At 47.1% G+C, this 26,112-nt stretch overlaps 2 protein-coding genes across 12 annotated transcripts in view; one reads left to right on the top strand and one right to left on the bottom strand.

Annotated features, from left to right (window-relative positions):
* Positions 1 to 3,243: 3,243 nt before the first annotated feature.
* Positions 3,244 to 18,434, bottom strand: H2BN1 (H2B.N variant histone 1). The gene is given in 4 exon segments (XM_089900796.1): positions 3,244 to 6,180; positions 6,182 to 6,417; positions 8,864 to 17,095; positions 18,354 to 18,434. Coding segments are annotated over 3 exon segments (540 nt in total). The 5' UTR covers positions 9,026 to 17,095; positions 18,354 to 18,434; the 3' UTR covers positions 3,244 to 6,038.
* Positions 18,058 to 26,112, top strand: part of MYO1D (myosin ID) — a 344,153-nt gene continuing 336,098 nt past the window's right edge. For 6 of the 11 annotated variants that reach the window (XR_016388918.1, XM_089900787.1, XM_089900786.1 and 3 more), the window contains exon 1: positions 18,061 to 18,469. Coding sequence is in view for 9 of the 11 variants with exons in the window: in XM_089900787.1 (XP_089756913.1) it covers positions 18,375 to 18,469 (95 nt within the window). In the remaining 2 variants the exon portion in view is untranslated. Of the gene's footprint in view, positions 18,470 to 26,112 lie in introns of all 11 variants that reach the window. The other 5 variants (XM_089900790.1, XM_089900793.1, XM_089900791.1 and 2 more) reach the window with 3 other exon arrangements.

Below are 26,112 nucleotides of genomic sequence, written 5' to 3'. Positions count from 1 at the left end.
AGCAGAACGGCATCCTTCACCCCCACCAGGCAGGCGGTTAAGAGCGGGAGCTGAGCCAGGGAAACTGCGGTCTGAGGTCTGCCTCCTCTGCTTGGAAGCTGTGTGACCTTGGACAGTTTCCTCCAAGTGTCCCCATCTGGAGAATGGGCATGACAGCAAAACCTATGGCCTCCAGTTGTTTTGAGGATTAAATGAGATGATGCATTTAAAATGCTCATCACAGAGAAAGTCGAATGGTGGCTACCAGGGGCTGGAGGGAGAAAGGAATGGGAAGTTGTTGTTTAATGGGTACAGAGTTTCCATTTGGGAAGATGAAAACGTGCTGGAGAGGAGTAGTGCTAACGGTTGCCCAACAGTGACAGTGTGCTTAATGCCGCTACCATATACTTAAAAATGGTTAAAGTGGTCAAGTTTATGTCATGTATATTGTATCACAGTTTTTTAAAAAAGTGTTCATCACAGTATGACATACCAAAAAAATGGGGCGTCTTTGACATTCCTCAAACGTGCCCAGCTCACCCTACATCCTGGCTGGGCTTTGCTCAAAAGTCAGGGCGCAGGTTGCCATCAGGAGGGCAGGATCCACGCTTCGTTTCCGTCTCTCGATCTATGTGCTGGTTAAATAGGTGGATCCACTTCTTTAAAATTCCCTATATTCCTGGACTCCCTGCTGCTGTTGTTCCCATGGCTCCCTCCCTCCCTTTGGTCAGGTGGCTGCTCAAGAGTCACCTCTACCGAGAAGTCTTCCCTGATCCCCCCATCTGAAGGAGCATCTCCCATTGTCCACACTCCCCTGGCCTGATGTGGTTTTTTGAATGGCACTTTTGCTACCGGACAGTGCACTAAATATTTGTTTATTGTTTCTCCCCTTTCAGAATGTAAGTTCCACGAGAGCAGGGACTTGACTGTCTTATACTTTACTCTGCTGACCTCCAGTTCCTAGAACAATGCCTGGCATTTAGTAGGTGCTCAATAAACACTTGTGGAAGGAATGAACATAAAGCTTAACTATTGTCACTGTCATTCTGCAGTGGGGATAGGAACTCTAGACCCATTCCCAGCACTCGGAAGCCCCCTGGGGTGTGGCCGCCAGGGGGAGGTTTAAGGCAGGAGGGTTAAGCCCATGGGAAGCACTCAGAGAGGATAAGGCAGCAAGCACTGGAAAGAAAGGAAGGTTGATCTGAATTTGAGTCGCAGTTTTAAATCCCTGATTTGATTCAGAGTTAATACTTGTTTGAAGTGTTCCGGCCCTTTTATGGGCTAGTGAACAGCTTTCCAAGGAGACAGAGGCCAGCAGGGAGAGGTTTGTGTACACGCACGTCAGGCCTCCTCTGAGCTATGGGCGTGGACAGACCACAGTGAAGCCAGTCTGCCTTGCGGGAGCAAAAGCCAGCAAACTCTCAGAAGGGCTGGGGCTGGCAGCAGCGGGGGAGCAGAACCAGAAAGCAGCGAGAGAGGAGAAGGCTGGAGGAGGGCAGGGCTGGGCCAGGATCCCCATTGGGAACAAAGGCCAGATTTGCATTTCCTCTACGTCAAGGCAACTGGACCGGTGGACATAGAGACCATTAATACAGATTTCCCCCAGGGGACATTAGGGCATGTGCACGTGGGCAATGGAGCGGGGGCGGGGTGGGGGGTTTCGGGGGGTGGAGCAAGGGAAATTATACTGTGTCAGTGTAAGAAACACTTTCATGTACATTACTTGACTTTTACCAGAACTGTGTGCAGGGGGCATTACCATCACTATTTTACGGATGTGGAAACACACATGGGCAAGTGACTACCTGACTGCAAGTTCAGTGCAGACTCTTGCCCCTACACCAGGCAGCCCCTAAGTTCAAAGTCAAGATCAAGCTGGCGACTGTGAGATAAGAGATGGGGAAGAGGATTAGAGGTGAGTCAGTCTTCCTCCATTTCAATTTCTTGACCACCTTGGAAACCATCTTCCTCAACCTGCCCCACTCCAGGGTTCATGCCTCAGCGACACATCCTCATTTCACCCCCTTGTGCGTGTACTTAAAACCAGATTGGCTAACCTCTTAAAGTGAAGGATAAACAGCAGGTCTTAGTGAAAGGTAATTAGAATAATAAAAGTATCGATAACTTAGGTCACTGCACAGGGAGTTAGGTGTGCTACCTTGGTCCTCTTTGTATTTCCTGTGAATACAAAAACTAATTTGAAAAGATACAAGCACTCCCATGTTCATTGCAGCATTATTTACAATAGCCAAGATATGAGAACCACCTAAGTGTCCATCAGTGGATGAATGGATAAGGAAGATGTGGAATATATATACAATGGAATACTACTCAGCCATAAAAAAGACGAAATCTTGCCGTTTGCAACAACATGGATGGACCTAGAGGGTATTATGTTAAGGGAAGTAAGTCAGACAGAGAGAAACAAATATCGTATGATTTCACTCATATGTGGAATACAAAAACCAACAACAAAAACATAAACAAAAGATAAAATAAACCAACCAGACAAAACAAACACATAAATACAGAGAACAGAGTAGTGGTTATCAGGGGGGAAGAGGCAGGGGTGGGGGGAGGATGAAATGGTTAAAGAGGATCAGCTGTACGGTGATGGATGGTGAGACACTGCAGTGTATACAGAAATAAACATATAATGTTGTACGTGTGAAACTGACACAATGTTATAAACCAATGTTAGCTCAATAGAAAATAAGTTTTAAAAATAATAAAGAGGGGTAATAAAATACTAGAGCAAGAGAGGAAGGCTGTGAAATCTGTCTTTAGACGTCTTTCCAAAAAAAAGTGTTTTGACAATTTTAAGTGTTTTTGCCAAGAGTACAGAACAGCTCCTAACTGAGGTGCAACCAAATCCTTAGCCCAGAAGTCAAGCCTGGTACCTGTGATGGGTGACGGGATTTGGGGAGAAACTGTGTTTCCCTCTAGACTAAGTCAGACCGCAGTGCTTGGGGAAGGAGAATCTCGGGGGGAGTTTGAGACATTAGGACCCTCTCAGCTCTTGAGTCAGCTGGGTTGACAATTCCCCAGGACAACCGTGGGCTGGAAGAGGTTTGTGTCACTACCGGGCATTTGTCTAAACCCTAAGGGTTTGGGCACTCCCAAAGCCATCCTAAGATGCTTGTTCTGGATCCCCAGGACGGCAGAAACCTAGCAGGGAAGCCCATGTCTGGGCTTATAGCCCCCAGGTTGCCTTCAATGCCTCGATTGTCCACGTCTAGTTACCCACCTGGGCAGCAGCATCTCTGCCTCCCTAGAGAGCGCAAGGCCAGTGGTCCAACTATGGAGAGAATCGGGGAGGGCTTGAGTGCCTCCCAAGTGGAGCAGAACACCCCCTGATCACTTCATACAAGCTGGCTTTGGGGTCTGCTGACAACATAAAACCAAGAAGGTGCACTTCAAGGAGTGGTCACTGGGTGTCACCCCTGCTTCTTAGGCAAGAGCCCTCATGGGTTAGCTAACACGAAACAGTGCTGGAGAGAGACAATTCCTTCTCTGAGATTCAGTTTACAGGCCTGATATCTTCCGTGCCTTCTGTGAATCCCATGAGGTTCTTGCCCCTTTCTTCCCACTCCTCCCCGCCACATCCTGGCTGGCCTGGATTGGACGGTGCATCATGCAGTAGCTCCCTCGCTCCTCTCTCCCTAGTTCACTCTGCAGAACCCACACTCTGCATTCTGCAGCCAGGCACTGGAGCAGATACATGCGGTGCAGAATGTTACACGGCAAGACTGGCTTTGCTTTCAATTCATGACCACAGACCTTAAGCAGGTGCTGAGTCCTGGGCAGGCATTTGTCCATAGATGCCCAAGCTTCACACTCTTAGTCCCTTAGACAACTTCATATCTTATCTGCAAGATATGTCCCTCCTCCACTTTCACTTGTTTCACTCAAAAAAAAAAAAGTACTAATTTCCTCATTTTTTCATACCAAATCTCTAAACTTCCCATGTTTGTACACATTTTCTCCTCTTTCATTTCTACTCTGAATCCCATCCCCACCATCACCTTCTCAAGGTCCTTGGTCCTTTGCCTTTTTCTACGTTCTTCTGAATCTCCCTCTACGCTGGAGAATTCCCATGAGCAAACAATGGCGTTCTGGTACCTATCATCTTCAAAATCTCTGTACCCAGTGACTCTCCAACTACCAGCCCAAGTCTCTGTTCCCTTGCAGTGCTAAATTTCTCCCTTTGTCTCAACACCATCAGAAAAGCTGTCTCCACTGACTAGCTCCCATTCACTCTTCAACCTGCTCAAATCTGGCTGGTACCCACCCTGCTCCAGTGGGCAGATTTCTCAATGCACCATGATCCCCTTGTCACCAAGTGCAACAGACACAAGCATCTCCTTTTAACACTCTCCCCAGGATTGTGCACAGTGGACTGGACCCCTTTCTCCTCTCCTGGCTTCCATGACACTACCCTCTCCTGATTTCTCACATTTCCCGCCCTTTGTTTCCTTTGTCTGTTCTCCACTACCTGAATCTAAATATTAGAATTTCTTTGGTCTTGGTCCGAATTGTCTTCTCTTTTCCTTTCTATCCCATCTTCCTAGGTAATCACACCCATTCCTGCTGATATATATGTTGCTATTTTGTGCTGATTCCCAAATTTGTATCTTTGGTCCTTCCTACCTATTTGACATCTCCATTTGCATGTTTCACAGGTATTTAAGACTTAACCTGTCCGGAATGCAAATCTCAATTTACACCTCTCCCAAAACACCTGTCCTCCTTCCTAGAGTCTTGTTCATTTCTATAACCAGCCCCACTGTCCACCACACTGCTCAAGCCCTAAACTTAGGAACCATCACTTTTTCCTTCACTTCTCATATCCATTCCATTAGCAAATTCTATTGATTTGATCTCAAATTCTATTTCAAATCCCCTCACTTCTTTTCATTGCTACCCACCATCAAGCAGCCCACCATCATCCCTCCACTAAACTCATGCAAACCATTTCGAACAAATCTTCCCATTTCCACATTCTCCTGAATCTATTCTTGACACGGCAGCAACAGTGAAGGAAATGTGCTGTGTCTTATTCTGAGTATATATAAACATATATATGTAAAACTTTGAGGTATGCTTAAGATTTATACACCTTACTGTGTGGTAAACCTCAACTAAAAACAACAAAAACCTAAACAAGATGTCAATTCCCGAGTTAAAATCCTTCAGCAGCTTTACACTGCCCTTGGAATAACAAACCAACCCTGCATGACTCGGCCCCAGGCTTCTTCTCCAACCTCATCTCCTAATGTACTTCTTGCTTGCTTGCTAGAACCCAGCTGCCCTGACTTTCATTTAGTTTCTCTAACAGGCTGAAAGCTTTCCTGCCGGCCTCAGGACCTTTGCTTATGCTGTTCCCTCAGCCCAAAATCCTTCGCCCCTTCTTTTCCTTCACGTCACATACCCAGGCTTTCCCAGACCACAATGTCTAAAATATATCAGCCCAGACGCAAGAGGGAAGAGATATGGGAACATATGTATATGTATAACTGATTCACTTTGTTATAAAGCAGAAACTAACACACCATTGTAAAGCAATTATACTCCAATAAAGATGTAAAAAAATAAAATAAAATAAAATATATCAGCCCATTTATTCTTTCTGCTCCTAAATTATTGTATTTTTATACTACTATTATAATTGGTTTTTCCATGGTTGGGACCAGCTTTTACATTTGACTGACACTTATTACATACATGCTATTATGCTAGGTGCTATATAGATAAACAACGTCATGGGTCTTATACTCAAAGAGCAAACAGACCCCTTTTCCCTTTATTTTTTAGTTTCCATAAGTCAAGGTAGGGGTGCTTAAATTAAGAAAAAAAATCCTCAGTTCATATCAGTGCAGCATCCCCTACCCTGGGGCTGGAGTGGGGGGAGCGATGGTAAGTCCACAGTGTAACATGTTGAATTGTGTCCAAAAATACAATAGGTAAGCTCAAAACAGGGCAGATGCGTGCTTAAGAAAAAATGTTAAAAACCATAAGCAGGCATCACACACAAGAGAAAGTGCCTTTCCTTTATTTATTTATCTATTTTCACAAATTAAGTCAGAGGCTAAAAATGCAAGACCCAGAGAGACAAGGTGTGTCACACCAAGACCACCACTGCAGCGGGTTCTTCTCAGATACTTCATCTTCCAGCTCAGTCCTCCAACGGACCCAATTTTGTTTGACAAGTGTAATCGTTTCAACAACAGGGCCATTCAGATTCACTTCATTTATTCCCAAGCTCTTCCGAGAGCACCTCTGCTTGACTGCCTCGAGGATCTCTCTGCTGGTGACGGTTCTTCTGTGGTTGTAGAGGGACAGTCTAACCGCTTCCAGGCTAACCCGTTCCAGCCACCAATCCTCCAGAGCTCCCAGTGCATCCAAGATCCAGGAGCACCCACTGAAGTCTGGGTGGGTCTGGGACAGAAACAGCATAAGGGTGAGACAGAGAAGTGAAGGCTCGCGTAGTCAAGAACGTATGGTCCAAGCCAGTACCCGAGTACCCATGGCTTCTGTGGATTCATGTGTCCGTGGAAACGTACGACCCACCCAAAGGGACAATAGTAGAGATGTGATGAAGGAAACTAGGCCACTGTACCTGTCAGCTCTCTCTGAGGAAGAGGGAGGGAAGGGAATTTGTAGGTATGTGAGAAAGATAACCTTTGGATAATACAAACTAACTCTGGTCACTTCAACTTTTGCGCCTTGGTTTTTCCTAATAGAAGCAGAGTTAACATCCGGCACCTTCTGAAGATGGAAAATATAGTTTTAGCTTCCAGTATACTTTCACACTCTATATTCATATTAGTGAGCATTTAACACTTTCTAATTTCCCGCCTTACTTCCTTGTGCCAACAGGATCTCCAGCCAAGCTGGGAATACGTGCTCTTCCTCAGGTGTGTCCCTATGTTTTCCGGTCCCCATGCCACTGTGTATCTGTCACCTCTACCTCCCATGCCTGCACCCAGCTCCACCTTTCAAATCCCATCCATCCTTTAAGGCTCTTCCCCAAGTGCCACCTCTGGCTTATCTGCATTCCACACAATCCCCCCACTGAGGACCAGAGCACTTTTTGTTCTCAGAGCCTGTGTCACACACTGCCTATGTCATTAGTGTCCTTGTCTGAAGTTAGAGAGGCAGCAGAAACAGTGCAAAGAACGCTGCCCTGAGAATCACCCCTCCTGGGCTCTAATCCTAGCTAGACATGAGACATCATGTTAGCAAGTCATAGACTCACACTGGGCCTCAGTTTCTTGAAAGGAAAGGTTTGAGGTGGGATTCTAAACATTCCTCGTGGTTTTCATAATTTACAGGTATTTGCTCAACGTGCCCCCCCAACACACACACACACACACACACACACACACACACACACACACACACACACACACACAGCAGGACCGTGAGCCCCTCTACAACAGAGCCCTCATCGTTTTCATCTGAGCTCCCAAAGCAGGTCTGGCTGGCACTTAGGCACTCAATACGTTTATCCAACCGACCTCTGGTTTTATCCTCGCAGCGCCCTGAAAGGCTGACCCAAGGTCACGGACCTGACCCTTTGGAGGCTTGAAGAAGCAGGGCGGCCTGCTAGACCCACAAGGTTAAGGACAGGCCAAGGAAAAACTAATGCTCAGAAGAATTCTTAGTCCAAGTACTCCCACCGAAGGCCTTTCCAGCCAAATGCAGGATCTCCTGCAGGAGCTCACAACTGGGGGCTGATTTTGCCCTCCGGGGGACACTGGGCATTATTTGTGGACACTTTTGGTGGTCACACTGGGAGGGAGGGTGCTACTGGCATTTAGTGGGCAGAGGCCAGGGATTCTGCTCAACACCCCACAATGCACAGGACAGCCTCCCACACAAAGAGCTACCCAGACCCCGTTGTCGACAGTGCTGTGGTTGAGAACCCTGTTCTGAATCACACACCTTCTCTCCTTCTCCTATCATTCCTTAATCCCGTTTTCCCTTCTTCTCCCAGAATAAACAACAGATTCCAAACGATACTACTGGAATACAGGGGGCTTCGGTACAATTACAGACATGAGCGCTCAACCTTGCTTTCATGGGCACGAAGAAATAAAATCCCATTAACATATGCACAGTCTTGGATATAAAATAGATAATCAACACGGACCTGCTGTAGAGCACAGGGAACCCTGCTCAACACTCTGAAAAAGAATAGATACATGTATATGTATAACTGAATCACTTTGCTGTACACCTGATACTAACACAACACTGTAAATCAGCTATACTCCAATATAAAATAAAAATTAAAAAAAAAAAGAAGTAATATCCCAAATCAAGCCTTAACACATCTTTCAGAGAATCTCCTTCCTGTCTTCCCCATAGCTTCTCTTGAAGGGGAAGACTTTCCTGATTTTGTTTTCTACAATTTGTATGCCATGGGGTGAGGTGTTGGGTGGGCAGGAAAAAGGAATGAGTGCCTACCTACTGAAAGAAATTTCTAAGTATAACATAGATGACCATTTAATGAAAACCTGCTATTTGCAACTCTTCAAAGCGACAGAATAGACGAGGTGGTGAATCCCCTCTCTGCAGGAAAAGGGGAGGGCAATTAAGAATCACTTAACAGATTAGCTGTCAACAGATACAAGAAAGGGAGACACCAAGGGCTCAGGTGTTCAGAGTTGCTGCCAACAGAAAGAAAGGCAAGTAGGAGAAGATAGCAGCCATTCACAGATCCAGTTTATAGCAGCTGTTTTGCAACCAACTTTTCAGGAACTCAACGTGTGAGGAAGGACTCCTGCACCAGAAGTTGAAGTCAAGGTCACACCCAGGGCCACTAACATGATACCTGTCTTGGCCATTCTCAGTTTGCATAAAGAGAGTCCCAACTCACTTGCTTTAGGACTTTCCCCATGTAACTAAAATATGCCTCCTTCTTCTTCCTCCTCTTCTTCCCAGAGGTGGAGCTGGCCCACCCATCCTTCTCTTTGGCTGGGATATAAATTGTGGGCTTCTTCTTAGGGAACCGTAGGCCATGTAAGCCAATGAAGTGCATGTGGAAGACTTGTCTTTACACTTCTAGCTCAGAGCACTGGCCGTAGGCAAGGGCAGCGCTGAAGAGGTTTTATAGGGAGTGCTGGAAGACACTCTTTCCTAATAAAATCAGTCATTAGTGACTGCACTTGCAAGAGATGAAGGCTCTCAGAGTCCTCAAGAGATATTAGACACAGGGTCTAAAGCCAGCTTGTGTTACCCTCCCGAAGGAGCATGAGGCGGGAAACGCATGTGTTCTTTGGCTCTTATCCCAGGTGAAAGGGAGCATCCATTTGATGTAACAGCCATCCGTTTACCAGGTAATGTTCATTTCAGAAGTTATTCTTTGTATGTGCCTAACTCCAGGTGTTCTTATGACAATCGTTCTTAGCCATGAAAATTTCAATTCAAAAGGACCAGAAGTGGGATCCTGGAAGCTGTATTTTTCGAAAGCATCCCAGGTGAATCTAATGACCAGCCAGATTTGGGATTCATGGGTCTATAAGACCTTCCTAAAGCACCGACACCAGATTCGGGGCTGGGGTTGGAGAAGCTCCTCACAGATGTGGTGCTTAGGTCCCATGTATATCTATCTGCCCTGGGAGAGAAATGTCTCTCTTGAAAGGCAAGTGTGTGCCTGGTTATTCAAATGCAATTAGGAACTCAGGAGACAAAGCTTGGATGGGAAAGCCAGCAAGTCACTGTACCTTCAAGACTGAAGGTTGAGAAACTGTAGATAGAGAGGCTGTGAACTCCCTGCAATTAGTATATCAGCTCAGCTACAAGGACGTGACCAGCCCGACACGAACCAACAGATAAGAGGACACCAGAGAACCAGGGTTCAAAAGATAAAAAGGACCAGAATGGAACACTCTTTCCTCTCCCACCTGGTTATGAGCCGTATCGAAGTCCCAGTGGAGGGACTGGTGAATAAGGAAGTACTATCAGCTTACATTTATTAAGCCCTAACTATGTCTTGGACCCCATGCTAGGTGCTTAACACATTTTATCTCACTTAATTATCATAGCAATATTACGAGGTAAGATGTATGTACTTGAACTTTACAGAAGAGGAAACAGTCTCAGAGGGCTGACGTGACTTGCCTGATGCCACATCAGTGCATAAGTGTCAGAATCAGCCCCTGAGCCTCTGCTTCTAACCCCACACTCCACCACCTTCCAGACCTGAACACCAGAGCCCCATGACCCTTACAATTACCCATGTGTGCTCTGTGCAGTCGCTATGTGTATCCTTCATTGATGGAGAACTTGGAATGTAACTTATCCATAGTGTAGGCTCAATTCTTCTGAATTAATCATTTGATCACCACCACGGAAGCTAAACTGAACCCTTCTGTGAAAGGAAAAAGTGATTCCCTCTTACCTGGTTGTCAAAGCCACATCCCGCCCACCACTCCAACTCCTCCGCCCATTTCACCAGCTTCCTCTCATTATTTCTCTGTTTAAAACATAATCTATGCCTAGAGCATATATTGTATGATGAAGTGAATTGGACGTTTTAATGCAAAGAAGTAAATGAAAACGGGCAGGTATCATCAAGGCATTGTGGGATGGCGCTGTTCACTGGAACCGGGCAGTGGGAAGGGTCGGGCCAGGAGGGAACTGAATCAGTGCCATAATGTCAAGATGCTGGAGAGCATTTGGGGGAAGCGTGAGAAGAACAGATGTGGTGTTGCCATGGGAATGTAGCACAGAAGGCCTAGCCAGATGGCATTCTCTCGATGCAAAATATTTGGCGATTTTTGATCCCCTACTAAGTGTAAGGTCCATGGTTATGCATGGAAATGGTAATAAATTACCAATACGAATCACAAGACTCAGAGGAAAACGTGATCAGAAGACGCACCAACATCTATTAGAAATCTCAGTCTGCTGAAAAGGACATGAGATCAATGATTACCTGCTAATAATTTCCCTATCCTGAAGATAAAAGAAGAAATTACGCTAATAGGCATGCCAGCTCATATTCATTGAGTGCTTGCTACCTGCCTTGACTGATACGAAGCACCTTATAGACGTCACCTCATTTCATGGTTTTAACACTCAGAGATGGGTTTTATCATCTCTTTAACAAAGATGAGGAAACCGAGGCTTATCAAGATGACGTAAGATGTTCAAGGTCACACAGGTAGTAAGTTGCGGAACTAGGAATTGAGCTGCAATATGTCTGACATCAAAATTCCCATCAATATTTCTCTAAATTAGGCCCCCTGCCCACTGGCAGCAGAATCCCTTGGGCTGCTCATTAAAATGAAGACCCCCCCAACCCCTAACCTGCACCACCGGTACAGGTCTTTAAAGTTTGGGTACCACTGTACTACCTCCGCCTCTTGAGGATGGGAAAAATGCTACTCTGAACTGAAGGGCTATTCTGTACAGAAGGGCTAAATAGATAGCAGTCAGACACAGAACTTAATGTTGAGAAGGCAGAGCTCAAAGAGATCAGAGAAAATAGTGTTAGGGTTCTATGGATAGAAACTCTAAAAGGCAGGTCAGCTCAAGAAAAACAGGAGGCCCTTCCTTAACTGGCTGTGACCCCGGCTCCTCTCCTTGGTTACAATTCACTTCAATCTGGTCCTCTCTTGGTGGAACAGCAGATGCAAAGGGCAAACCAGGTTCATACGTATTATGAGTAACAGGAGCAGAGGATGGGAGGGTTGGGAGCTGGCTGACGTACAGGGCACGGAGTGAGTTTGAGCAGTGATTCACGAGTAAGACGGAGCGAAAGGGTGTCGAGCCCGCTTTTGTGTGGAGACATCGGCATGGCATGGAGGAGGCCTAATGAGTCAAATGCCTGGTAGATCCAGGCATCATATTCAATAGCATATGGTGGAGGGGATTCAGGCATTGGGTGGGATACTTGATCGCATGGCCTCTGAGGTCTCCTAAGTTTTGTGCAGTCTACTTTTAAATCATTAAAAATTTTCCCTGTATCATTTCTTTAGAGTTCAGGTTGTCAGAATTTGGATAGAAGTACTGCTCATCATATTCTACCTCTAGGTAGTCTGAAGAATGAATCCAGTTGACTGGATAAAGTCAGAGGGTCACACTGTGCATTTTAACATCATCTTATTTCATGATCTTAACTCTAGGAGATGAATACAGCTGCAGCTCACCAGTTGAGAAACTTCTCATGAATGGCAGGAGGAGATGGGGTCTGGGAGGCAGATTAGAAGATGTCACCTTGAGTATGATGTCACACTCTTCCTGCAATGTCAGTTCTCTGGATACTAATCAAATATTAATGGTGGATGTTATCTGTAATAACTACTTGCTATTCTGTCAGGTGGAGGGAAGAAAGGAATTGGACTTTTCCTGACCCCAGCAATATTTTCTCTAGCCTCTACTCCAAGCTTTTAGAAGAGAACAAGGGGAATGGGGAAAAGGACATCAGCTTCCCACTTAGAAATGGGGTAGGGAGGTCCTGGGGTTACCCAGGGGAGATCTAGGGTGCTGCTCTCCCTTTTCTTTACTACACACACACACACACACACACACACACACACACACACTGTCTTACAAGTGAGTATTCATGTTGGATAGTGGAAGCAATCCACTACCCAGATCGGAAGTTGTAAGGTCTGGTCTCAGCTCTACCAACCTAGTCAAAGTCAGAAGCTCTTCCTGGGGCTCACTTTCCCCATCTGTAAAGGGGTACATATGTTTGATTACATGGCCATTAGGATTCCTTAGAATCCTGCTACTCAAGGTCTGGTCTACAATCTGGCTGCAGCAGTATCACGAGGGGATCCTGTTAAAATGCAGATTGCAATTCAGTGAGTTAAGATCTACTCAGGTGGGACCTGAGACTGCATTTCTAACAAGATCCCAAGTGATTCTTATACACCTTAAAATTTGAGACATCCTGCCTTAAGATGCAAGATTCAATCCATGAACTGATTGTGGATGTGTTTTCCCTCTCATGGGATCCTATCACACTCCCAAATTTTCTAGCTCTAGGACCCCTTCCAATGGCCAGAATAGCTTGAGTTATTGATTTTCTGGCATAGGGCACAGAGAAATGCCACATGGTCCCTGAAATATAACCCTACATCTACACACCCCCATTTACAAATAAATTAACTCACTAATTAATTCATCTACTCGATTCAAGAAATATCTAAGGGGCATCAGGCACAGACGGAGGGCTGGAGATAAAAGGATGAGTAGGGCGTGGCCTCTGTCCTAGCGAGTCGAGGGACTTGCCTGGACAGCCAGCTCCAACTCAGTGTGATAAGCACTGTTCCTCTACCATCTGACCCTGTCTTTCCTGAGGCCTTAAACAATGTGGCTCCAGTGCCAACTCCGGGGGACGTACTCTTGGGACAGCCCTTTTCTCGTGACTCACGGGATACTGACAGTGATGGCTTGCTTAAGTTCTTCTCCATTCCCCAATGATTAGGACCTGTGGTGTGATCCCCCTCTTAGCTCAGGGGTTCTTTTATTTTAATGTATTTTTTGGCTGCACCTCGCAGCTTGCGGGATCTTAATTCCCAGACCAGGGATCAAATCTGGGCCACAGCAGTGAGAGCACCAAGTCCTAACCACTGGTCCACCAGGGAATTCCCAGGGGTTCTTTTTTTTTTTTTAACATCTTTATTGGAGTATAGTTGCTTTACAATGGTGTGTTAGTTTCCGCCCAGGGGTTCTTAACTTGGGATCCACAGACAGGTTATTCTGGGCCTGGATCAGGGGAGTCCACGTGCAAACTGTTTTGCATGTGTGCTTAAGACATTTGTCCTGGGAGAGAAAGTTCCCGTGTTTTCATCAAGGGAAAATGAAACCGAAAAATTGGAAACCAGTGTCTTGTTACTATCCACCTGCTGCCCTGAGACCCTGGCAGCTGCAGCCCCTTTCCTTCTCTTCTTCCTCCTCCCCCTCCTTCCCCTCCTCAGCTGCTATCTCCCAACTTCCTCTGCGCTTAGGTTGATTATGTTAAAAGTAGCTCTGTCGGGCTTCCCTGGTGGCGCAGTGGTTGAGCGTCCGCCTGCCGATGCAGGGGACACGGGTTCGTGCCCCGGTGCGGGAAGATCCCACATGCCGCGGAGCAGCTGGGCCCGTGAGCCATGGCCGCTGAGCCTGCGCGTCTGGAGCCTGTGCTCCGCAACGGGGGAGGCCACAGCAGTGAGAGGCCCGCGTACCGCCAAAAAAAAAAAAAAAAAAAAAGTAGCTCTGTCTGTAGTATCAGCCATTTCAAAGAGCTAAGGGAAGATCCTTGTCCCCAACTCAGCATCGTCACAGGTAAGCACAGCTGAACCACAGGCACAGCGGGCAAGAAATTCCTAGAACCCGGAACCAGGTCCTGAGCAATTGGTCCACCGTCCCTTTGTCTTTAATAGCTAGAGGTGAGAAGGTGAGCTTCTTAAGTCACTTTCTGGGCTTTCAGGCTAGTTTATGACAGTGACCTCTGCTATGAAAATTCCCTTTCCTTTGTGCTGTGAGGTGTCTAAAGAGTGAAAGGCAGGGGTGAAGGAGTTGGGGGTGGGTGGGGGGAGGGGTCCACAGGTGGGTAAGTCATCAGTGACACCAGGGAGACAACTGTTGGGTGTGTTTTTACTCTAAAAAATGTAGGCTTCAGAAACCATAGAGAACATATACGCTGTCATTGATGTATCATTCTTAGTTCAAATCCAACCTTAGGCATGAAAGAGGAGGATGTATGTTTTGGATAATATCTAAGGCAGAGGGTTCCATATCATTTCCATATGGTTGTGAGTGCATTATGAAGTTATTTTGCAACATAAATTCGCCTTTCTACTTCTGCTCTAGAATAATTGGGGCTTATACAATGAACTTATAAAATGCCCTTTGAATATGCTTTGTGACTATGTCCTTCCTGGCCTTCCTGCTTCTGTCTTGTGGGACTTATGCTGAGCCATCTTCCCAGATACAACGCACCTGGTAAAGAGAGGGAGGATGGGGCAGCCCAGAGACATTCTGGGAAAGTAGAAGAATGGGAGCAAATATTTGCTGTGGAAAATTCAGAGTTGATTTTTTAGGGAGAACCCAGCACAGATCCTCTGCAGCTGGTGTCAACAGCAGACGGGTTTTCGGACAACAGCTTTGTTCAGTGTGAGCATGTAGCATGCAGGCCTGGCCCCAAGAGAGAAGTGAACACAGCCCTGAGACCTGCCTGCAGGGGCAGGAGATGAGAATGAGATAAACGCTGCACAATGAACGGCTTTTAATGCAGAAAATCTACCAACAAGGGTGGATTTACAAACTCACATTACATAACCCACAGAGCCACAGATCATTCCCTATTCCTTCATCAAGCAAGCGTCTATTAAGAGTTTCACACGCTAAGCCCTGTGCTACTAGGGGCCAGAGCTACATCCAAGAACAGGACAGACACAGCTCCCAGTACTCATGGCCCTGACACTCTAATGTGATAGATGGACAATAGGTTTGTTAAAGTGCATTCAGCCTGTAACGAGGATGACACTTCCAGGGTGCTGTGGAGGCACAGAGCAGGGACTTAGCCAACCCTGACTTAGGAGATCATGGAAGCCTTCCTGGAGGAAGTGATGTTGAGGCTAAGAGCAGAGGGATGAGCAGAAATCAGCTAGGCCACAGGGATGAGAGGCAGGACAAGAGGGAAGAGAATTTCAGGCATGGAACAGGTTGTACTCTCTCTGGGGCATATTTGACAACTAAGGTAAACATGAAATTCTTTCATCTAAATTATAAAAACATATTTAAACTAGAAATTGTTGAAATTATGTTTGGTTTTAGAATTATTTTTGGTTTTAGTGTTTATAATCTCCTAGCATATGTATGACAACCAGAGTGAATAGATAGTCTGTACCAGAGCTTTCAAGGTGTGTGCTGGTTTTCCAGTTCTGGAATGTCTGCAAACTTCCGATGTGACTTTCACTTCTAAGTGTTACATGATTGCTTTCTCTCTCTCTTTTTTTTTTTTTCCTTTTAAGTATAGTAGATTTGTAATGTTGTATTAGTTTCAGGTGTACAGCAAAGTGATTCAGATGTGTGTGTGTGTGTGTGTGTGTGTGTATTCTTTTTCAGATTTTCTTCCAAAATAGGAAAAAAATGATTACAATGTGATTCTTAAAAATAAACCTTTTAAAATTTTAGGACAGTTTTAGATTATTTGATTTTTAACTTTATATTTCGAAATAATTTCAAACTTACAGAAAAGTTGCAAGAAGACTGGAAAAAACAGGCTTCCATATATTCTTTATACACCAATAGTTAATATTTTCCTACAGCCCCACTGGACAGATTTGGGTTCAGCAAAAGAGCCTCATTGGTCTCAATGCCTGATTTTATACTAATTTGCACTTTAAACTGATAAACTACCCTTTGCATATGTTGTGTATATGTTTTACACATTGGGCTCCTGTACAAGACACTGATTAACACAGGAGTCTCCTTGCTTTGCCCATGTGAAAGCCACAGCTGCATCCCACCATAGATCCTACCCACTGTACAACTGCTTCTGCCCTAACAACCCAGGGGATATACCTACCTCCATCTTCCAATAATCGTTTCCAATGAGTGTGGTCCCTGGTTGCTCTAAATTGCACAGGTTTTGAGATTTCTTCCTTTTCTTTTTGAAACTCAGTTTTATTGTATACTAAAACATACCAATGCAAACATTTTAGGCATGTACCACACTCTACGCAATCACCCACTTAGCCACTGACCCACCCACACAAATGACCCAAGCAAAGGGTGGTCCTACCTTGGAAAGTATCTAAACCAGAGTTCTTATTCCACAAACGAGGACACTGAGATTCAGAGAGGTGTCTTCTGAAGAACGAGAGCTGCTAATGGTAGTCAGACTGCAACTCGTCTCTGCCTGTGACAGAGATTGGGGTGGCTTTCTCATGGCAGACGTGCTCATGCAGGAGGTGATCAAGCTGTCTTACCCTCTCTCTTGGCCAGGGTGGGTTGTTGGAAGCTGAAGCAAACGTGAGCAAGGTCCTTAGGTCTGGCTTAACGCATCTCACGGTCAGCCATAGTGTAGAAATCCAGCCAGGTCTTTGGGGGGCTTCTAGATTTCCTGGTAGGTTTTGAAATAGAAGATGGTCCTAATAGAAACACAGGACTGAAGAGGTGCAGCTGCCTTAGAAAGCCATTTATAATAGATTTTCACTGAGAAAATGCAGTCTAGGTTCCAAAAGAATTTTCTAAGATCAACCAATGTATCTATAAATTGGAGACCACTTAAAACCCATTCTATTCCATTGAACCATTGTGCATTTCATATGTACATGTGCAAGGCACTACACCAAGCCCCTTGGTGTGTGTCAAGGGGGATATGGAGAAGTTCAGGACATGGTCCCATGCTCAAGAAGCCTACAGTTATCCCAGGGAGATGATGCATAGATAGATGAAAAACCTAATAATAATATAAGGTAATGTTTGATGACAAGCTCAGGTGAGTGGAAGAGAAAAATGGATCACGGAACACTGGAGAAGGAAAGCAGTGTGCCATGTGGCTAAACGCTGGGGCTCATAAGTCAAATGACCTGGATGAAATTGCAGCTTCCCCACTACTTAGGTAGCCGTGCGCAAGTTACTTAAGTTCTCTAAGGCTCTTATAAAAGCTCTGGGCACTTTTGGTACCCACAACGTGTTAATTATTATTACTCTCTCTCAGTCTGAGTGTGAACCATCATTTTAAGGATGGAGAGGATGTGAGCAGAAGAGCAGGAGAGGGCTTCGCAGCAGGGTGACAGAATCGTAATGAATTATCCACGCGAGAAGCTCCACAAGACACTTTCGTAACTTTGTTGGCATATACCAAGCCCGGGCGGAGGCGGCAATCCTGGAAACTTGATTCCACCCACCTCCTACGTTCGCACGCCTCGGCACCGCCCCCCTGAGCTCCCAGCGCCTGTCCCCAGAGGGCGCTGCCACCCCTCCGCCTCCGCCCGGCCCAGAGCGCGCCCCCGCCGGCCGCCCCGCGCGTGCGCGCCGCCCAGGTGAGGAGGTGGTGGCCTTCGCCGCGGGGGCGGCTCCTCGGCCGGGGGGGCGGGGCGGGGCGGAGAGGCCGGGCCGGGGCGGGTGGGGCGGGCAGCCGCGGGGCCGGGGCCAGACAAGGCCAGAGGCGGGACCAACCGCCGCCGTCTCCGTCTCGTTGTCTCTTCCCCCACAGCGCCGGGCAGCCGCCGCGGGAAAAGCGGAAACTGCCGGGTGAGCAGCGCCGGACGAGAGCGCGCCGAGGAGCAGCGGGGCGGCCTCCGTCCCACCGAGCCGCCGCGGCGCCCCCTTCCCCGCGCCCCGCCCCGCCCCGACCCCGCCCGAGCTCGCCGCGCGCCCCCGCCGCCCGAGCGCGCCCACCTGAACCCGTCCGCGCCCACCTGAGCCCGTGCGCCGGCGCCATGGCGGAGCAGGAGAGCCTGGAGTTCGGGAAGGCGGACTTCGTGCTGATGGACACCGTCTCCATGCCCGAGTTCATGGCCAACCTTCGGCTCAGGTGAGGGCGGAGCGGCCGTGCGCAATGCCGCGAGCCTGCGCTTTCCCGAGAGGGGGCGCCCTTGCGGTGCGGCCGGATTGGGGGTGTAGGGGGTGCACCGAGCGCGAGGGATGGAGTGTGGCCGGATTGGGGGTGTCCGGGGTCCTCTGAGCTCGATGGTTGAGCTTTCCCGAGAGGGGACGCCCTGGGGTGCGGCCGCATTGGAGTGGAAGGGGCGTGCCGAGCTCCAGGACTGCGCCTTCTAGAGAGGTGGTGTCCTTGGGTGCTGTCCGGACGGGGGAGGGGGGTGTCGGGGGGAGGCAGCGCTTGGGGCCAGGCAGCTAGTGCGCTGCCCCAGGTAAGTACTGTGGGCGGGCCGGGTGACCTAATGGAAACAAGAGTAGAGGGAAATAAAAACTTTCGGGAGAGTCGTGGCGGCCGCAAGGCTCAGGGAAGACTGGAGGGTTGTTTTGGAGAGAGGCTAGGGTCTCATCGCGGTTTCACACTTGGTTCTTTTCTTTTTTCGCTTTCGTCTTCTTTTTTTAGTTTTTCCTGGCGTGGTTCCATCGCGTCATTCAGGACGCTATGGAGTGATCCCTGAGCTGTCTGTTCCGGGACACTGGCTATTTTTTAGTTACTCTCTGAACGTAATTAGACGCGTTTCCAGACATCGAAGAGACTGCTCTGCTCGCCAGTGCCAAGATAAACTGTCTGAATTTGACAAGGCGCTCATGGTTTCAGTTTTTTCAAGGAGTTGTGGATGGAACCCTTGTGTTACTGACATCCTTGAGAATGTAGTCACAACGCAACGCCCCGGGATGGGCTTCCAGGACGAGTTTGTTTTAGAAAGGCTTCTACATGGGATTATTTCACTCCTGATAGAGTAATATGTAAGCAGAGCTTTAAAGTAGTTTGACTTTTTTTACGTTACAGTAAATGGAGTTTCAAAATAACTGAGTTGGGGGGGAGGTGTTTCCTGGAAGTTCTGACTCCATTTCTTGTAGGTTTTAAATATCGCTCCATAAATTTAAAAGTGAAAATCTTAATCTCGGTTTGGGTGCTTAACTAATCCCACTTCTCAGTATGAATTCCCCTGTTAACTTTTTTTTTTTTTTTTACGCGGGCCTCTCACTGTTGCGGCCTCTCTCGTTGAGGAGCACAGGCTCCGGACGCACAGGCTCAGCGGCCATGGCGCACGGGCCCAGCCGCTCCAGGGCATGTGGGATCTTCCCGGACCGGGGCACGAACCCGTGTCGCCTGCATCGGCAGGTGGACTCTCAACCACTGCGCCACCAGGGAAGCCCTCCCCTGTTAACTTTAAGAATTTTAAAAACTTTTTTAATCTTCAAACTTGCAGTCCCCATAGGCTGCATCTGCTCTTAGCCAGGCTTCATTATGCCCCAGAGTGAGGAGCAGAGGCACAGACCGGAGTTCTACACCCACCTACCACAAACGGCTTTGAGCCAGTCCGTGTGTCTGAGTTTCCTAATTTGTAAAATAATGATCTCCAAGATTTTTCTGCCCTTACATTCTTTTTTTGCTTTCACATATCATTGGTTGCAAAGTCTTGTGAGGCTTGACTCTTAAGAAAGATTATTAATGTGAGCCTAACTTAGCTCAGAAGAGAACTTTGCACAGGAGAGAATTTTGCAATTCTGCATTATGCAGGGTACTTTAGGAGGTAAGGTGGGAGGGTCCAAAGAACCATCAGATGTGTCCTGACCTCTCAAAGACATGGCATGTTTATGAAGACAGGGAGCAAGGTGAAAATTTTTATCCACTTAAATAATAGGTCAGGAAAACAACAGAAAAGTTAAGCTTTGTAGAGCTTAGATGATTCTTTGCCGAGTAATTGTACAACCTAATTGTTCTGGAAGTTTAGCAGAGGGAGAGATGCCTTAGGGTGGCTCAGAAACACCATCTAGAGGAGAGAGGAGAGGAGGGGTTGAGAGGAGTTGCAGAGGATGGGTAGGATCTGTGTAGGTGGAGAACGTTCCAGGTGGATAAAGTGGCCAAGCAGAGGAGTGGAGCTTAAAAGCTGACTCTGGGTGTTCGTGAATAAGTTGTCCGGAGGGGAAGGAGTGGGTGTTGGGGAGTTGTGGAAGGAATCGCTGGCTCTCATCAGTATGACGCTTGGCTAATGCCCAGGTTTCTAGGTCTACCTTTATTCCCAGTCGCCAGGCCCATCAAGATTCGGATTTTGTATGGGTCTCACCTGTGTGTGTACTCGACCACTCTGCGAACTGGCTGCAAGTCTCAGCGCACGGGTTCAGTGATTGTTCATGGTTTATTTATAAGTTGGGAGGGGTTGGTTCCCAGGAGCCGTAAAGGGTAGCAGTGCCCTTGCCTCCTCCCCAGCTGTAAATCCTGGTGACCCAGGTGGAAAGCAGGAATTTCCTATCAGCCTGTTGTTCCTCCAGACTGTTCCAGTGTTTTAGCTGTATGAGCCTTACTGTAAGGCTCGTGTGGACCCTTGGATATCTGTGTCCCTCTGCAGAAGGTGACCACAAACCCACTGTAGATCCAGGTGCTATTATGTCATGTAATGTTTTCATCCCCCGGAATATGGGCGGTTGGTCCATACGGGGTGTATATTTATGGTTGTATAGAGGCGAAATTTGAGTGTATTTCATCTCACAGTGGGTATGTGCGCACGTGCTCCATCATTCCTGCCTTCCCCAAGCTGCGGCTTCTCCTCTCACTCCCGTCTGGAATGTCCTGTCCCCTGCTGTCTATCTGGCTCTTCTGCAAGGCCCCTTTCCTTCATTTATGGTCTGTGACATGCATTTAGGCACTTATAGCTACAGTTTCATGGGTCTGTGTCATCCAAACCGAATTTTAATTTTCCCTACAGTAGCACCCACTGTGACATTTTTTATAGAGAGAGAAAAAAAGGAATGTTTCGGTTACTTTTTTTTTTTTAAGCTTCTGTGTCATTTTCCATTTAGAATTATCTTCTTATTTTGCTACTAGTCTGGCTTTCTTTTCCTCTCTTGGGTAAAAGCTTTATTTTTAGACATCTGCTACAATCAATGTCGCTTTCCCCTTACTGTTATTATTTTTAAAAATTGATGTAGGCATGTGTCTGTGCCTGAGGGTCTGGATGAGGCAAGACTCAATGATGTGCATTAGTGTGAGTTAGCATATCTGAGAAGGAGTTTCAGTTTGTATTTTACGCTTATACCAGAAACTGCTGGTATCTTGAGGGCCGCCTTCTCTCCCTCCTAGAAATCTCTTGCTAAGGGAGATTTGTTCTATTTATTTGCTTTTCCTTTTGGTGGAGGCACAGGTGTCGGTGGTTGTGGTGATGGTGGTCAGCTCCGCACTCCACTTCCAAGCGTCCGATCCAGGAGTCAGATGCCTGCACGAGCACCTCCAGCCTTCGTGGTCAGGCCTGGTTCCCGCCAAACCCCCGCACGGCCACTTGAAGGCCCGACCTCGGCATCCCCACCACGGTCTGCTTTCTTCCTAGCCGCTTCCCTTTTAGAGCCTTTGGTTCCTTTTCTCGTGCCTTGGGCCATTCCAGGACTTGAGTTCTAACAAAATTCATATCAGCTCTGCTGCGCCCTGTCTCGCAGTGAGAGACCCGCCTGGTGCAGCCACGCGGAACATCTGGTCCTCACTGTGTCCTTACTCGCCACTTAGCCATCCTCGAGGAAGGCGGAATGCGGGCTGCTCTTCCTGAGGACAGTGGCCTGAGACATGTGCTTTTCATGTCACAGGTCGAGGAAACCCACTTCAGGCTTCCAGTTTCTAATTTTGTTGGTGGTGGTTCCTGTTTTGAGAATAAGGCATCTGCTCAGCCTGGTGTCTTGGTTCTTTGGAAATTTAATTTGTCCTCTTTTCTTACCGGTTTTTCTCTTGCATAAAAGCAGTGATTTGAAGCACTGTGTTTACCGAAGCTCCAGGCAACTTCTCACCTTTAACCTAACACAATGTTCCTTTCGTACCTTTGCTTAGACCAGGCTTTCCTCAATCTTGGTGCTGTTGAAAGTGGGGCTGGGTCATGCTTTGCTGGGGGGCGGGGGGGGGGGCTGCCCTGTGTGTTGTCAGATGTTTAGCAGCATCCCTGGCCTCTACCCACCAGATGCCAGGAGCACCACTCCCCTCCCATATGACAACCAAAAATATTTCCAGATGTTGCCAGATGTCCCCTGGGGGAGGGGGCAAAATTGTCCCCAGTTGAGAACCACTGGCCTCGGCTGTTCTCACTCCCTAGAATGCCCTGGAATGTCCTCCCCCTACTCTCTACCCTCATCCCTGCCTGTCAGACTCTTCCTTGTCCTGCGAGACCAGTTCTGAAAAGTCTTTCCCAAACCTCCAAGGCAAGGGTTAACCATACCCTCACCTGTGCTCCCAAGATATATGGGCACTTGATCATAACTGTTAGGATTTATCATGCTGTGTTGTTTTCTCTGCGTGTCTGCATTCCCACCAAATTGTGAGATTCCCCAAAGCCAGAGAGCCTATCCAGAGGTGGATCCAGGTTGTGTGGTCCTTTGAAATTCATTACAGTTGGGGAGGGGGGAACCACCTCTGAGAAAAAGAGTATAAATTATGAATGTCAGATTAGATACACGGCTTTGGAAGGGCAAGCACAAGTGAGTGGCTGTGAAGCAAACCCACCGCTAGCCCTTCTGCATTTTCTATCATGCTCCAGAATTGGGCAGCTATGTGTTCAATACATTTTAAAATGAATGAACTGGGACTCCCCTGGTGGTCCAGTGGTTAGGACTCCGCGATTTCACTGCCGCGGGCCTGGGTTCGATCCCTGGTCAGGGAACTAAGATCCCACAAGGCACGCGGCGTGGCCAAAAACTAAAAAAATTAGAATAAAAAAATAAAATGAGTGAACTAAGCCGTCAAACGTTGGCTGATTGTTCTTCAGCCCATGGAATTCTTAACTTAAAAAAAGCATACAATCACCTCAAAATATTGTACTTAATTTAATACAACTTCAGTGTGTGTGGGGGGCGGGCAGGAGCAATGAGCTGCAGAATTCGTAGAAAAGCAGTGAACAGGCGCTCGCTCGCTCTCGCTCTCTCACTCGCCACACAACCTCTGTACTCTTTCTGCAGCTCTTTGATCATCTGGAAAATTCGATAGGACAGAGGGTCCCTCTTGCTTCCTGGGGCAAAACCTTAGGTACCCTGGTGGTCCTCAAGCACGTGTCAATCCGTGATCGGTTCAGAGCTCTCCTTCAGAGGAGCCGTAGTTAGATTCATAGGAGAGGTGAATGGCACACTAAATCTTTTTGGCTTGCATGTGAAATTCTTTGGCAACCACTTTTAGAGGCCTTCGGAAAAGGACAGTTTGCTCTGGGCCTGTTTTGCACATTGGCTTCATATTGGGACAAAAAAATGAGAGTTGGGGTTTCGGAGCTGCCATTTGGAGTGAATCGCCCAGCCGTCTTGTTTCCTTTCCTACTCCGTGACAGATTTCCAAGACTATTTTTATTCGGGGTCATTTGTTGACCCTGGAGACTTCTGCTGAATTTAGCTCCCAAACAGAGCCAGATGTGGGTGGAATCAAGCGCTCAGAAGCTGCTACTGGTGTGTTTCATCCCAGGTTCTGAAGGGTTCTTCTTCTTCCTTAAAGAGAGCAGCTTTGACTTTTTGCTCAACTTGGAGACGAAAGTGGTGAATCTGGTATAAATAGAAGTGTGTTTGTTTAACGACTCGCGCAAGCTGTCAGTGTCGTGTATTCTCCTAATGTGGAGAGCCGTTTGCTGACATTTTCACCTAAGTCTGAGCCACCTCAGCAAAAAGGACTGGATCTCAAGGACCGGCCTCATTTTATGATAACTCTCTGGCATCCCTTGCTGTGTTGCTGTTGGGACTGGATTGGGTCATGTGGCACTGCCAAGCCTATCTAGTGGGATCTGCTGCGAACAGTGGCTCCAGCCCCACTGGTGATGAGCCTCACTGACATGGCCTATCAAAACGTCAGCTAGACTCAGGAATGGGTTCAGAGGGTAACAGCACTTTTAAATATACATTGCAAGCCTCTCTCTTTTTGTCTATTCAGTTCCTTGGTTGAGATAACAGTTTTATTTCCTCTGGGATGGAGGCTCCCTTCAGTTTATCTGCTATGTAATAACTGGGCAGATCTCTTAGTAGGCGGTGTTTCCCAAACTTTAGTTTTTGTCATTTATGGGAAGAGGAAAGGGGAGCACACGCTTGCATCGGAAAGCAGTGAAAAGAGCACAGGCTTCGAGTCCTGACTGGCCAAGTTCAAATCCCAGCTTCACTTTCACTCTTTTTAGCATTATACCTTAGGGTAAGCTAGCTTACCTAAGCCTCATTTTCCTTATATATGTAAAATGATTGCCTCTTCGGGTTATTGCGATGAAACCACATGAAGTGTACAAAGTGCCTGGTCGGTGCTTGGTACATAATTCCCTCCCAACTAATGTTAACTCTGTTTCTGAATCCTTCCCAAATGGCCTCACCTCCCTGCCCTGACCCTGAAGGGCTTGCTGATCTCACCTCTTCCTTCCTCACAAAGACAGAATCATTCGTTTTGGCTTTATTTGGGGGGCAAGAATGAAAAGTGTTCTAGAAGGGGTTGGGGTTACCTAGTGGAGAGAGCAAAAACACTGGAGATAAATAGATCTGGACCTTAATCCTGTCTCTGTCCACTACTACCACCCACGTGGGCTTAGACAAGTTGCTTAGCCTCCCTGAGTCTTGGTTTCTTCATCTGTAAAGATGAAGTGTTACTGCAAAGATTAAATTCTACTACCTGTAAAACACCTAGCGTGGTACCCATAGCATAGTATAGTAGATGCTCAGCAGACAGACGGTCCTCTGTCTCTCCTCTCCATCCCCTCTCAGTGCAGCCCTGTGGATCAAGTGCCCTTGTTGGTCCCACCTGTCTCCGTGACTGTCACACTCATAACCCTGTTCCCTCCAGGGTGTCCTCTGCTTTCATGAAGGTTGGTGGCATTGGTGCCTGAGATCTCCAGGCACTATAGATGGGTGATTAACTTTAAATATAGTCTTTAAAAAAAAAAACCCTCTAACTTATTTCCTTACTTAACTATAGACCTTATGTCTTTTTAATATAATCTCCCGGCTTTAAAGCTAGCAACTACTTGAATTCTTGCTGTGTGCTCGTCACTATGCCGGGCACCTTGGTGGGGGTGACTTTATAAAAAGTCATTCTTTGCGGGATAGCTCAATAGGGAGTAAAAGATACCTTAATAAATAGATCAAGCTCAAGTAGAATATGATTGAGCCAAAATGAATATTGCAGACAATCAGTTATTTTTAGGGCTTCCTAGAGAGAAGGAACCAGTGAAGCAGATTTTTTAAAAACAGAACTGATGACAAGGTAATTAAGAGTTGTATATGTTATGTACTAGAGTTCTCAGGGAATTCAGAAAAAGAGAAAATGGGATTGGGAGTAGGTAGACAGCGCTCTGTGGAAGAGGCAGAATGTGAGCAGACCCTTGTTGGAAGGAGAGAGAGTTTCTCATCGGGAGACACCCCTTTCCCCTGGGCCCTGATGTCCTAGCCCTTTGCTTTCTCGCCATCCACTTTCAGCGCCAGTGGGCCGGCCATGCTGCCCGCCAGCTTCCACTGCTCGAAAATATCCGCCACTACCCACCCCCCCCCCCCCGCATTGTCGGCACTTTGTTCATTCCTGTCTTACGCTGCCCC

This window comes from Delphinapterus leucas, chromosome 19, assembly GCF_059928025.1.
Source record: "Delphinapterus leucas isolate spDelLeu-1000000601 "Yukka" chromosome 19, BTC_Dleu_Yukka2, whole genome shotgun sequence".
Lineage (NCBI taxonomy): Eukaryota > Metazoa > Chordata > Mammalia > Artiodactyla > Monodontidae > Delphinapterus > Delphinapterus leucas.
The sequence above is the reverse complement of the archived record's forward strand: the minus strand, read 5'-3'. Positions and strand labels throughout refer to the sequence as shown.